Consider the following 14,697-nt stretch of genomic DNA (forward strand, 5'->3'; position numbering starts at 1 on the left):
ATCAGTGTATTTTATCGTTTAGTTGGTATAAAATATTTTTAATTTTGGCACCACTGATGGTGCGGCGTGGATGCCATGAGTACGAGTAAAGTCAGTGAAAGAACATGTTCAGAAGTATCCAAAATGGCGAAGAAAACACAAGCGGAGAAAACGGTGCAAAACGACGAAACTGCTAAGAATAACGATAATCCGATGAACGAAGATGAAGAGCCTAACTTCAGCGATCCCGAGGGTTTTATCGATGATATTACTGACGAAGGTAAGTCTCGCCTAGTTTTCCTTTCACAACCTCTTATTTTCTAACACGTGGATACAGTAAGATAACGCATGGCCCTGTGAGCGGCGGGCGCAGATAGTTAACGATGATAAAGGCTGTGTTCCGATATTTACTGTCAGTACTGAATATTTGAGGTATACGTGACGTATACTGGCTATAAATATCCGAACGCAGCTTGGGTTTAAGTACAAGATATCTTGTTTTAGAATCTACTAAAAAATATTAATAAGATAAATAAATTTATTAGAAAAATAAGGATTTTTTATTGAACATTGAATATATATTTGTATCATGATTTTTGCAGATCTGCTTGGTGATATTTTAAAGCAGAAACCTTCAGAAACAGATGGTGTAGAGTCTGTAATTGTAGTGGATAATGTACCACGTGTAGAGCCTGACAAATTAGAAAAGCTTCAGTCTGTTATCAATAAAGTACTAGGAAAGTTTGGCACAATAGTTAATCAATATTATCCTATGAATGAGAGTGATGGCAAAACTAAAGGGTTAGTCTATATTATTTCTTAATTTATATATAAATTATAAAGCTACATATGTAACAGGATATTTTACAGTTATGTTTTATTAGCTTTTATAATATTTTCTTTTTTTTTTTGACAGATACATTTTTCTGGAATACAACAATCACTTAAATGCTCTCACTGCAGTCAAGTCTACCAACAACTATAAAATTGACAAATCACACACATTTAAAGTTAATCTTTTTACGGATTTTAAGAAGTTTGAAGATATTCCAGAGGACTGGGAGCCACCTACAGCTCAACCCTTTAAGGCTGCTAATGATTTGCATTATCATTTGTTGGAACCAGATGCTTATGATCAGTTTTGTGTTCTTTGTGGTAATGGAGCAGGTGTGTCAGTGCAAATATGGCAAAATTCTGCACCAGAACCTACTTTACTTGAAGAACGCAATGTAAGTAGAAAAAATTTTGGTAATATAAATTTTATTATGCAATTTTTTATATAATTATATGTTGTAATTTAAGTTAAATTTATTACTAAAATATTATTTTTTTTGTTTATAGCGTTGGACAGAAACATATGTAAAATGGTCACCACTAGGTACATATTTATCTACTTTCCATAAGCTAGGTGTTGCCTTATGGGGTGGTCCTCAGTTCACCCAACAAGCCAGATTTAGCCAGCGAGGAGTCGAATGCATTGACTTCTCGCCTTATGAGCGTTACCTAGTCACCTATACTCCACGAACTGATCTCGGTCAAGATCAAAAACGCCTTGTGATTTGGGACATTCTATCAGGCCAGGAAAAACGATCGTTCTTTCCAGATGGTTCTTCTGTCTGGCCAATATTTCGTTGGTCGCATGATGATAAATATTTAGCACGTATGGGAGAGGATATTCTCAGTGTCTACGAAACTCCAGTGAGTATTTTTTATAATCATGTTAACTTTAAATTGATTATACTTTAACATTAATTATTTATTATTATTAATATTTTAAGTTTTTAACTTGATAGTTATTATTAATTTATGCATTTAATTTTTTAGTCATTTGGTTTATTGGACAAGAAAAGTATTAAGATTCCGGGCATCAGAGATTTTAGTTGGTCTCCAACAGACAATATTCTTGCATACTGGGTACCAGAAGACAAAGATGTTCCCGCGAGAGTAACTTTACTTGAAATTCCTAAGTAAGTCTTTAATCTTAAATTTTTTTCGTAATTTTTATTTATTTTATCGATTTTATCTATTTTAATTTATTTAAATCGTAAATTAACAAACAAAATAAAATAATTTTTAATTTTTAGTCGGAATGAAATAAGAAATAAGAACTTGTTTAATGTGGCTGACTGCAAAATTTTTTGGCAAAAATCTGGTGATTACCTATGCGTAAAAGTCGATCGTTTTGCTAAACGCAAGGAAAAGACGGAACAAAAATACACAGTGAGTAGAACGTTTTTATTAGTAATTGCTCAATTGTAATTACGATATAATTAAAGTATACTTAAAATTATACATATTTTACATTACAGGGAATGTCATACAATTTCGAAATTTTTCACATGAGGGAGAAACAAATTCCAGTAGATAGCGTGGAAATAAAAGAGCCGATTCATGCTTTTGCATGGGAGCCAGTTGGCAGTAAATTTGCCATTATTCATGGTGAAATACCTACTGTGAATGTTAGTTTCTATGAAGTTCGATACGGTCATCAACCTGCACTTCTTAGTAAGTAATTACACATAATAAAAATTCGTTTTTTTTTACCTGATTAAATTAATAACTTGCAAATTTGTAAATTACAATTTTTTAACAGAAAGATTAGAGAAAAAGGCTTGTAATCATTTATTCTGGTCGCCATCCGGTCAATTTATTGTTCTGGCTGGTTTAACAACAATGGCTGGCGCTTTGGAGTTTATTGATACAAACGACTTCACCATTATGAATTCTACCGATCATTATCAAACCTCCGACGTTGAATGGGACCCAACTGGCAGGTAGATACAAAAAAAAAGAAGTAACAATTGCATAATAAGAAAAATTGAGTATAGAAAAATAGTTATAGTCAAAGGTTAACTTTTCCTTCATTTTAATTAATTTTATTAGATACGTCGTCACAGCAGTATCCAGCTGGAAGACCAGTGTCGATAATGGTTACTGGATATGGACGTTCCAAGGTCGTATTCTGAAGAGAGTGAACTTGAACGCATTTAATCAACTGTTGTGGCGGCCGCGACCACCGACTCTGCTCACGGCGGAGCAAATTAAAGAAATAAAAAAGAATTTGAAAAAATACTCGGCACAATTCGAAAGCAAAGATCGTATGCGATTAACGCGTGCTTCAAAGGTGCATTTAATTAAAATGCGATAAGCATCTAACATTAATACATATAGCTTTGTAATAATTACCATTTTCCAGTATATTACGAAATTTAATTTTTGTGTGCGATTTATTTTCTAGGAATTAATCGAGAAACGTTGCTTATTAATGAAAGCATTTGAAGAGTATCGTACGACACGTATCGATGAATGGAACAATCAGAAGAAGCGTCGTCTCGAGTTACGTTGCAGTAAGTATTATATATACATATCATACAGTATCTTTTTAAACGTTTACATAAAATAGTAGTGTATATACATTTTTAATACTATAGATAATTGTGTGTGTGTAATTATTTATGGTTTAAAAAAAAATAGATGTAGTACATCTGTACGATGAACGCAGATATGTGTGAATATATTTACGAAAATGTGTAATTAACAAATTGTTGCATTATTAATACTGAAAAAACAGTACTATTGGCAGTTTGACAAATTGTTACATGCGTGTATTTTTAGATATTGATACCGATGAATTGGACTCGGATTCGAAAAATATGGAGGAAGAAGTTGTTGAATTTTTCGTCAAGGAAGAAACGTTCGTGATTGACGACAAATAAATTTCTTTGAACAACTGTTAATCTGGAAAAATACTTGAAGGTAATAAATCATGAAAATAATTTCATTGTTTATAGATTGATTAAATATTAATATGTAATTTGTACTCAATTGTACACTGAAAGGTAGATATGGCATTTGCTGCGGCGTCGGCGGCTGGCGTAGTGCGTGTTCCTTTCCCCTCATTTCTCTGTGACCCGTGCTCTGTGGAATATCTACGCACGTGCTTCGTGTGAGATTCGACGTACACCACACCAAAATCACGTACGCTAGCCGCCGTCGCAGCACCACAAACGTCAATTCTGACGGTGAGTGTACAATATATTACATCTAGAATTAAATAAGTTTAGAATACGAAATTCGTTTACATTTTAAAAATAATAGCGAAAGAAAAATACAATTCCGCATATCCAGGCTGGCGGTATTCTATTTTCCTGTGAAAAAGTCTTCCTCGTGACTGGTTTAGCACAGGAAAACAATCGCGCTTGCTCCTCGTGCAGCGCATTTTGTAACTTCTCGTTTCTTGTCACTATAGCTATCTGTGTTTCGAGATCTTTATTCACTGATCTATAACCTGAATCATCCATATTTGAATTTAGTCTTATTAAAAATTTTAGAGAGATGATTTATTGTAAGCTCATTATTTAAGACTAAAATAAAAAAAAATAATTTATTACCGAAATTTGGTGAACCTATAAGAGTCAATGAAGGTTTTTGTTGATTTGGTAAGGTATACCAAAGACCTTTCGCGTGGTAGGTCCAACCTGGTTTGACAAATTCCCATAACGTTATTCTATTTTGTTGATTCATCTTCTCGCATAGATTGTAAAACGATTGCATTATTCTGGTATATGCTGCTGGTATCCCTCCAGCGATTCCTTTGGCATCTTAAAAAATAAGATAATTTAAATGTTTTAAATAATAGGTAGTTATTAACTTCTGTAATTGTATTTATCCAGATTTTTAAGATAAAAAATAAATTATAATTATACAAAAAAAAATTAACAAACGATCGTATATAAATTTTCGTTCACACAATTTAAACGCTAGGCGTCGACTTAAAAAAAAAATTTTATAGTAATGAAGTCATACTAAAGAACCCATTAGCAGTAGGATGCGCTGTCAATAATTGACACGTCGCTTGGCAATCTTTGAGCACAGCTTGACTGTAGTCATAAGTTAGATTAAAATAACCAGTCGCTAATTTGAGCGTCGTTCCTGCTGAAGCAGTTTTTAAAAGTTTTAATGTTATTTCGCTATCGTGATAGACGTTTAATTGCCCCATTTGTACCAGTGGAAATATCCATGTATCTGCATCTGCAGTAATTAAATAATTTGAGACTTTGAAATAAACATCCCATTTTGGTCTAGGTGGTAAAATATTTTTTAACATTTTTTAACTTAATAACATATAAAATAATTATCGATATACCATTGTCGAGATCAGAATTCTTTTTTATTTTATCCTGTAAGAATGTTTGTATCTTGGAAGCTGCTTCTTGGGTAAATACTTTGCCAGATCCTTTATAAGGATGACAATTTGTAGCAGGATTCAAACTCGTATTGCCGTTTGGTTGTAACAAAAAGCTAAATTCCGTCACTTTCCCAATCAATTCATTATAAAAATTACAAAGCTCTTTGCAATTTTCTATAACAAAGTACCGATCCTGTCGGTTTGTGAAATAATCGTTGCTGAGATTTGCTCTAATGTAAAATAATTGTTTGATATTTTTATAAATATATAATAGATATATAAATGTATCTTTTGCATTTTATTCCTCAATTATAGCAGTCAGGACTATAAACTTACCCACTAATAATTAAATCATTATCGATGATATATAGCTTCATATGTTGTAAGCCAATGAGTTCATTAAAGCGATCTGGAATGACTGCTTTTGTTATACCTCGTAACTTCGGCGTGTGATAAAGAAAAACTTTGCAATTATTTTCACATTTGCCTTTAAGCAATGGTTCCAACATTTTTCGGGAATTTTGTTTACCCCGAGACGCTCTCATGTAATCTAGCAAAATTCGAACTTGCAAATTGCCACCGTTTGTATTTATTGCTTGATTTATCACATTCACCTGTTCGAGAAAAAAAAAATGACTTTCAAGGAAAAAAAAAAAAAAAAAAATAGTTAACAAAACTAATTATATTTCTTTCCCTAACTCGAATTATTTTTTCATACTTTTAACATTTATAATTATTTTTAATTTTGTACTGAGAATAATTTTGCAAAACTTATGTTATAAATGTCACATTAATTTCTGTACCAATTTTGTCTCCAAAGTACCAGTGCCCAAATACAGAGACGCGAGTGTTATTCTTTCCTTGGCATTTTTGCATTTTTCTAACAGTGTATTATAAAACGCCTGTGGCTCATGGATTATAATAACCTAAATAAAAAAAAAATTTTTATTGAAATGTATCTACAATTATGTTATAGGCATAAATCCTACCTTTGAACTATTTACTGGAAAAGCAGGAGCTACAGTGTGTAACCAAGAGAGCAAATTAATTTCTTCTTGCACAGAAACATTCAAATTCTTAAACTTTTCATCGTCCAACATTGCTATTTGCATTTTACGTCTGATAAACAACGAATGTACAGAAGTTACTTTAGCCACAGTACCCAACAACTTTGGTTCGTAAAACCTGAGATATAAATAAATTAATGAAGTATCAGAATAATAAAACATGTACTAAATTATTGCCTGTAATTATCGTACTGCAAAAATTTACGTAAAATGTTATATATAAAATATCATTTCCTTTTTACAACATATTGTACACGACTTTAAATTTATAAAACGTCAAGTAGATTTGTAATTCGGTTATGTTAAGTTAATCTAAGATTTCACCAAATTTAATCACGCACCATTTGAAAATTCGTAATGTAGAATTGTGCATGAAGAGTTATTTGGAAAATTTAAGTAATCTGAAAAACTTAAATCGTCTACATGCGTAAAGTTTCAAGTTAGGTTATGGAGTTGATAGAGGGAATACAAACAAAGGGTCTTTTTTTTTTTTAGTTGAGCTAGCTGCACTAAGCTGCACCAACACTTTCTTTTAAAAAAATGCAGTCTTCATCGCGCGTCGTGCGTGAGAAAAGTCACGTTGGTGTACAGAAGATCTATAGACTTTCACACCGGATGTGATAACTAATATTCAATAAGAGCTCTGGGTTTTCAGGCCTAGCGCAGTGGTCGCAGATTTTAGACGAGCAACATACGCACACTAGGCACAATGCCGTGTCCGTGTGTGCCCGTAGCGCCTGCTAATGCCTCGGACGCAGAGAACCGAACTCGGAATCGCGGCTTCCACGCGTCCAGATACAGAGGCTCGTCCGTGTGAAGCCAGCGTTTCGGCTGCCGTCGGATAGAAGAACAGGCCAGACCTATACACTGTCTGTCCTGTTCTTTCGCGGCGTCGCCGGTAGTTATCGCAGATCCGCTTCTCTGTAACACCGCCGAGTCTTAACAAATTTTAATTAGTACGAAATCCGAGTCACCGAATTGTGTTTGGTCCGAAATGTTCAAGGTATAATGTGTTAATGTAAATTTTTTATGTGCAATGCAACAAAAATTTTCCGTCCCACTTAAACAGACTGCGGACTGTCGGTTGTACATATTTTTAATATTTTCTGTAAATACAACCGGTGTGGTTAAAAATTTTTGATGCATCCTACACATCATTTCACTTAAAGCAATTTAATATTAGTGCAAATAAATATATTTAATATATATATACAGGCGCGCGCCTGTATTTTAATTCAAGGAAATAAGACAGCTGTCTTATTTAATTCATTAAATAAAAAATTTGTAAAAAAAAAAGCATTATTTCTCTGAAAATAATATATATTAAAGCATATGCATATAAAAATATATAAGTATACCTAAAACATATGTAATATAACAATTAAAATAAAAAGAAATAAAGACAATTAAATAAAGAATTTGTGAAAAAAGCATTATTTCTCTGAAAGTAATATATATTAAAGCATATGCATATAAAAATATATAAGTATACCTAAAACATATGTAATATAACAATTAAAATAAAAAGAAATAAAGACAATTAAATAAGAAATTTGTAAAAAAAAAAGCATGCGACTCACGAATCTGCATGAGTTTCAGCGGAGTTGTTGCCGGTGACTGTAACATAAATAGAAAAATATTAATTCAGACATGTTAGTTTCTTTTTGATAAAGATTTTGATTTAAAAATTAATGCTTACCTTAAAGTTGCTCCGCCGATGCAGGATACCCCCCGGGCCTGCTCCTCCTCTCAGATGGGAGGTCGTCGTCGTCGTCGTCGTCGTCGAGTCATCTTTTCGCGCACTGGAAACTCTCGCGAAATACTGTCATTAACCCCTAACGCTATCACTCATAATTTAAATTATCACTCGTTAGTTTACATTATCACTCACAGTTTAAATTATTATTAAAACACGGCACCCCGTATTATAAACAAAAACGCGAAACTGTACACTCACACTCACTCACACTCACTCACATAATATTCACCGCGCACTTCATAACACTATGACTCATATTCACCGCGCACTTTATTACACTATCACTCATACCTAGTTTAAATTATTATAAAACAAGAAAAAATTGTTCGAATAGGACTTTAAAACTACTAAAATACGCGTCGCACAATCCGACGTAACGCGAATCTCTCAAGCAGCAGATGCCAATTTCCCGAATTGCGTGCAGTAGCGCACGCACTATCAGTCACGTCTAACGAAACAGAAAACGACACTCCGCGAGGGACCGACGAATACTCCGGGCTGTACGACGATCCCTTAAAAAATAAATTAAAAACGCGAATTACTAAATCCCGAAAGCGCGAAACAATATTCCGATAACGAGAAAAGCGACCTTGTTTTGTAATAACTTAAACACGGCATCCCGTATTATATACATAAACGCGACACTGTACACTCACACTCACACTCACTCACATAATATTCACCGCGCACTTCATAACACTATGACTAATATTCACCGCGCACTTTATTACACTATGACTCATAGTTTAAATTATTATAAAACAAGAAAAAATTGTTTAAATAGAAATTTAAAACTACTAAAATACGCATCGCACAATCCGGCGTAACGCGAATTTCTCAAGCAGAAGATACCGTTTCCCGAATTGCATGTAATAGTAGTGACCTTTAATAACGGCATGACTCATTGCGGCAACGGCGACTAACGCGCGTAAGCTAGGGTAAAGTGCGTCAGGCCTTACCGCGGATCGCGTACGTGAGTCCTGAAGTACCGAAAGAAACGAGAAAACGAGGGAAAAGTTGAAGGAAGGCATCTTCATGCTCTGCTCTGTTCGCGACCGTGCATGTGAGAGAGAACGCACGAGTGATCGCTAAGAAATCATTAGAGGCGCCTATAATGATTTCTTAGCGATCACTCATGCGTTCTCTCTCACACGCACGGTCGCGAACAGAACAGAACATGAAGATGCCTTCCTCCAACTTTTCCCTCGTTCTCTCGCTTCTCTCGATACTCCAAGGTTCACGTACACGATCCGCGGTAAGGCCTAACGCACTCCACCCTAGCTCACGCGCGTTAGCCGCTGTCACCACAGTGAGTCAGGTCATCATTGCCGGTCACTATACACTATTAGCACGTCTTACCAGACAGAAAATCGACACTCCGCAAGAGATAACGCGTACTCCGGCTGTACGACGATCAATTAAAAAATAAATTGAAACGCGAATTACTTTATTCCGAAAGCGCGAAACAATATTCCGATCACGAAAAAGCATCCTTGTTTTATAATAAAATAACGTTCTCCGCGCACTAGATCACTCGCGGGATATTCACGACACTTCCGTTAAATCTTTAAACACGACCCTGAGACGTAAGCGCGGTCTAACTGTCACTTTAATACTTCGGTCGGTGTAACGAACGACACAAAACTTGCACGAAGCACCGGTATAAAACGCGCCGCGATATAAAATATTCCTACCGCGGTAGACACTCGCGGGATAGTCCACGACACTTCCTATTAACCTTGAATCCCGACACAAGAATCTAACTGTCACTTCAAGCGAGGTCCACGTCACCTTGTTGCGCGGTCAAAAGTCGTCGGTAGAATGACCGCGAAAACTTCCCCCAACCCCTTCAATGTTTTCCCTACTATCGCGCGGGATATTCTTTACCCCCTTGTGTTACCCCCACCGGGGGGTATTCACTATCCCGCTTTTTATCTTTACCGTTATTCAAAACACGCAACCACCTTTTTCGTTAAATTTTAAATTTCAACTCGAGAAATCAATAGCTCAATAATTATCGAATAGAACAGAATATTAATTATAATTTCACTATCCCGCGTTTTATTTCTACCGCGCTTCAGAACGCGTTACCGCTTTTCTCGTTAAATTTTTGATTTTGATTCAAGAAATCGATAGCTTAATAAAACATCGAACAGAACAGAATATTAATTGTAATTTTTTTGTTTCAGATAGTACTTTAACATTGAAGGAAGGACCGACCCGACATTCCGCAGACATCCTGAGAAGAGAAGGAGGACCAGGAAGGGTATCATGCATCGGCGGAGCAACTTTTAGGTGAGAATTAATTCTTTTTTATAAAATCTTTATTAAAATAAAGCTTTATCTTTACATTAATTTAAATGCTAACATATTTACATTAATATGTTTTATTTTATGTTATTACAGTCACCGGCAGAACTTTAGAACTCCGCTGAAACTCATACAGATTGGTAAGACATGATTTTCTTTTCGTAGTTTGTAATTGCGAGCTTTTAAAAAATAACGCGCGCATGGATTCTTTTAGTAAATTATAAAATTATTACAAAATCTTTTTATTTTAAAAAAAGAAAAGGACAGACATTGTATAGCTCTGGCCTTTTCTTTTATCCGACGGCAGCCGAAACGCTTGCTTCACACGGACGAGCTTCTATATCTGTACGCGTGGAAGCCGCGATTCCGAGTTGGGCTCTCTGCGTCCGAGGCATTAGCAGGCGCTACGGGCACACACGGACACGGCATTGTGCCTAATGTGCGTATGTTGCCCGTCTAAAATCTGCGACCACTGGCCTAGCGTTGCGTTAGTCGCGAGGCAGCCATTCTCTTTCGCATATGTAAAGAAAGTGGCGCCACTAGCATAACATTTGGTATTTGGACGGGACGCTTGCAGAAATTGCGCAGCGAGAAAAGGGCTTCTTCTCGTGATCTCATTCACTCTACGCGAAATTGAGACATCATGTATTTTTCCGACGACGGCAGTAACGTAAACAACGGCTTGGACGTGGGCGATGCTTTGGGATCGTACAGGTAAATACAAAATAGCGTCCGCGTCTACTATCATTTACATGCGTCATCAGATGCACGTATGCACGTTTCGTGTTATCATACAAAGGCATATACAATCACTCACATAATGATTTGGACACTACTGAATTTTGCTTTTTTTTATCTTCTACATTTTTCTATATTTCTATGTTCTATATTTTCTATCTTTTAATTTCTGTATTTTTTATACACATACAAGGAATACCAAAAATATATATATTAATAAAAATAAAATATATAATTTATGAATTTAATATAACAAAATTTTTGCTTGCAATATGTGGAACGAAACCAAATTCTTTTTACAGGAGCACAGTTTCTACTCCTACTGTAACACAATTAGCACCTACCCAGCGTTATGCCACTTACTATAATATGAATCATTCCAAGCGTGGTTTGGCTTTCATCTTCAATCATGAATTTTTCACTGTTCCACATCTTAAACCTCGCTATGGAACAAATGTTGATTGTGAAAACTTGTCAAACTCTCTAAAAAATCTTAGTTTTGATGTGAAGGATTTTCACAATTTGACTTTTAAAGATGTATTAAATCAATTGGAAAAAGGTAACTTACTTTTTTGGCTTGTTTGTCTGTTTGTTAAATTTAAGGCTTTAAAAGTTTTACCAGAAATAATAATAAATAAATAATTATTTTTATAGCTGCAGAAATGGATCATTCTGAATATGATTGCCTGGTAGTAGCTGTATTAAGTCATGGTGAGCTTGGGGTATTATATGCTTATGATACTGCATATAAAGCAGATTCTTTATGGAACCATTTTACGGCTGATAAATGCCAGAGTCTTGCTGGCAAACCTAAGCTGTTTTTTATTCAAGCCTGCCAGGGTGATAAACTTGATCCAGGCATTAGTCTTAAAGAACGTACTGAAACAGATGGCCACAACGTTCCAACATTCCGTATTCCTGCTCAGGCAGATTTTCTTATTGCTTATTCAACCGTTCCAGGTATTGTTACTTATTTCAACATCAAATAATTCGAAAAATTTAATGTTTTACTGAAGAAAAATCGTATAATTTTTTTTTTTTTATTAAATAATTAAATGGTATTAATAATTGATAGGTTATTATTCCTGGAGGAATACCAGTCGCGGGTCATGGTTCATGCAAGCATTGTGCACGGAATTACGAGATAACGGGACACGTTACGATATACTGACTTTGCTAACATTTGTGTCCCAGCGCGTAGCTCTGGATTTCGAATCAAATACTCCCGACAACATAGCCATGCATCAGCAGAAGCAGATTCCATGTATCACCACTATGTTGACTCGCCTGTTAAAATTTCCATCTCCAAAGAATGGAGTCGTATAGCCTGTAGGGTAAAGAAAATTATTTTGCATTTATCTATTTACGGTATTTGGATACCATATCGTTTAGCAAAGCTAAAAATGGTGCAAGTATCAATTTTATCGCGCCGCAATTTGTGCAAAAGTATGATTACCGCGTATTATATGCAAGACTTAGCATTTCATATATTTAATATCATTAATATTATCATATTAAAGTAATTTTATAAAATAATGTTTATGTCTTACAGTTAGTGAAAGTATTGCATTTAAACTTAAAAAAATTTAATTAAAACATGACAGGTTTTTTTACAGCTTTTTTTTTACAAATGTTTTCTGTTTTTTTACTCACATTATTGTTCCTTTTTACCAGAAAATAGTTCATTAAACTGCCAAAATCATTTTTTTATCACATTTTTAATTTTTATTTATATTTTTTTTATATTGCACAAAAAAACAATTACGTGTTGTGATAAAAATAGCATTTCAATACTTTTTTTTTTTATATTTAGCATAATTATTTAAGATAAGTATCAAAGTAGAAAATGTTCGAACAAATTTATTTGAAGGAAACTTTAAGGGTTTCCTACTGACCAGTGTTTGTGAAATTCTCATTTAATACATTTAAGGTACATTATAAGTACAAATAATATGGTTATTAACTGCAAAATAAATATACAACATTCTTGATCATATTTTTCGTCAATAATTCATATAAATATGAAGTACATATAAAAAAAGATTAGCTATTTATAGTCTTATACATATAACATTGATGTTATAGACACACAGGATATTTTTAAATTGATTATTAATTGCATATGATGCGAATAATATATATATGATTGTATGTATGTGCGTGCGTGCGTGTGTGTGTGTGTGTATGAGTTTATATGTGTACAGAATAGAGTATTCAGCGTGTTACAGCTCTTTTTTGCTATGAAAATATATAGTAAAGAAAAGTTTTAGACAGAAGTTATGCAAAAGCTGCAAATAATTATAATAATTTATTGAATTAATTATTTTATTTATATTTATTATTTATATAATTATATTAATTTTCAAAAATTAACTTTCTCTAAAATTTTTTATTATATAATTCTTTTTATACTAAACAATTTTTATCTAAAATATTTTTTACTATAACACGCACTTAAAAAAAACTTGTATTTTAAATATCTTACACATACAACATATACATACACATATACATATATTTTACAGTCAGTAAAAATAATGTGTTTATTCTTTGCAGTTAGTAATAATGTAACATATAAAATAATATAAAATAATGTTCTAGATATAATTTTACAATGCATAACTATGATCTGTCTAAAATAAATTAGTTGTAATTTGTCACAAATTGCAACCACGATCAATATTTAAATGTTACAGAAAAAAAAAAGAAAAAAAACATTAAAAAAATGTTTTGTAATTAGACTGTTAACTGCATGTACCTTGTCTATAAATACCGAGATCATCAGATATGCGTTGTGTCGCTAAATTAATAATCATAATACTAAATAAGGATTTAAGAGGAACGGAACAACTAATGTTACGCAGGAAATTGCTGTATTCGCAAGAGAAACGGTAACGAAATTTGCGAAACGTGATACAAAGTCTTTCATAGTGATAGTAATGGAATTTATATGCCTTATACACGATTGTTTGATAACTATGATTAAACTATGTAAGACTACTAGCGTATGCATGACGTACATGATATATATACATATACATTTAGACGTTTTATATTCAGGTAGTTTCTACTATGAACCGTGTTCTCATTTATTGTTCCTCGTATAGTAAGATAAATGCAGTTTACCATTAAAATGTATTTTGCAATGTGGACATCTTATCTAAAGAACGTTATAACAAAGCGATTGCTCAAAGATATAAGATGTCGTTGCAAAAAAAAAAGATTGCACAATGTTTTGTATTGTGCATTGTGATAAGTGTCTGCTAAAAGTAGCCACTGTATACGTCACATAAATCTACTTGGAAATTGCACTTTTCAGAATCAATGTTACCGGAGTATTGAAGCAATTTTGCAGCATCTTTATACACATAGCTTTAGTGATATTTTGTGTGCTTTGTATCGTATATATATATTTATATATATATATATATATATATTTGTAATATCTTTCTATATACATGAACTTGTATACAAATTTACACAATAAATTGATAAAATTTAACGTGTAAATGTAATGTATACACTAATGCATTGCATTTAAAAAAAATTACGTTCGGCATTAGCCTGTTTCTGTACATATATATGTATGTATAAGCCATTCAATTTGCGGCGCCGGCGGCTAGCATGCGTGTGCTAGTGCAGTGTGCGTCATGCTT

At 33.6% G+C, this 14,697-nt stretch overlaps 3 protein-coding genes across 5 annotated transcripts; 2 read left to right on the forward strand and 1 right to left on the reverse strand.

The window, feature by feature from the left end:
• Positions 1-56: 56 nt before the first annotated feature.
• On the forward strand, positions 57-3,755 carry Eif3b (eukaryotic translation initiation factor 3 subunit B). Its single transcript, XM_070664107.1, has 11 exons — positions 57-259; positions 582-780; positions 896-1,208; positions 1,321-1,677; positions 1,804-1,946; positions 2,064-2,199; positions 2,289-2,484; positions 2,573-2,753; positions 2,863-3,103; positions 3,218-3,326; positions 3,595-3,755. The coding sequence occupies exons 1-11, from the start codon at positions 76-78 to the stop codon at positions 3,693-3,695; spliced, it is 2,160 nt and encodes a 719-aa protein (XP_070520208.1). The 5' UTR covers positions 57-75; the 3' UTR covers positions 3,696-3,755.
• Pgs1 (Phosphatidylglycerophosphate synthase 1) lies at positions 3,593-7,138 on the reverse strand. 3 transcript variants are annotated; one of them, XM_070664109.1, is made up of 8 exons: positions 6,157-6,396; positions 5,971-6,093; positions 5,504-5,781; positions 5,126-5,397; positions 4,786-5,010; positions 4,371-4,580; positions 4,062-4,267; positions 3,593-3,717 (listed from the first exon to the last, which is right to left on the reverse strand). In XM_070664109.1, exons 1-7 carry the CDS (start codon positions 6,394-6,396, stop codon positions 4,065-4,067), a joined length of 1,551 nt encoding a protein of 516 aa, XP_070520210.1. In that variant the 3' UTR covers positions 3,593-3,717; positions 4,062-4,064. The 3 variants fall into 3 exon arrangements, with proteins under 3 accessions (XP_070520210.1, XP_070520212.1, XP_070520209.1); XM_070664111.1 differs by lacking the exon at positions 3,593-3,717 and adding an exon at positions 6,576-7,138 and having other exon boundaries at positions 3,845-4,267; positions 6,157-6,352; XM_070664108.1 differs by lacking the exon at positions 3,593-3,717 and having other exon boundaries at positions 3,845-4,267.
• Positions 7,139-10,718: 3,580 nt separating this feature from the next.
• On the forward strand, positions 10,719-14,551 carry LOC139107131 (caspase-1). Its single transcript, XM_070664461.1, has 4 exons — positions 10,719-11,017; positions 11,344-11,600; positions 11,696-12,001; positions 12,117-14,551. Exons 1-4 carry the CDS (start codon positions 10,947-10,949, stop codon positions 12,365-12,367), a joined length of 885 nt encoding a protein of 294 aa, XP_070520562.1. The 5' UTR covers positions 10,719-10,946; the 3' UTR covers positions 12,368-14,551.
• The last annotated feature ends 146 nt before the right edge of the window (positions 14,552-14,697 follow it).

Source organism: Cardiocondyla obscurior, linkage group LG12 (genome assembly GCF_019399895.1).
Source record: "Cardiocondyla obscurior isolate alpha-2009 linkage group LG12, Cobs3.1, whole genome shotgun sequence".
Taxonomy (NCBI): domain Eukaryota; kingdom Metazoa; phylum Arthropoda; class Insecta; order Hymenoptera; family Formicidae; genus Cardiocondyla; species Cardiocondyla obscurior.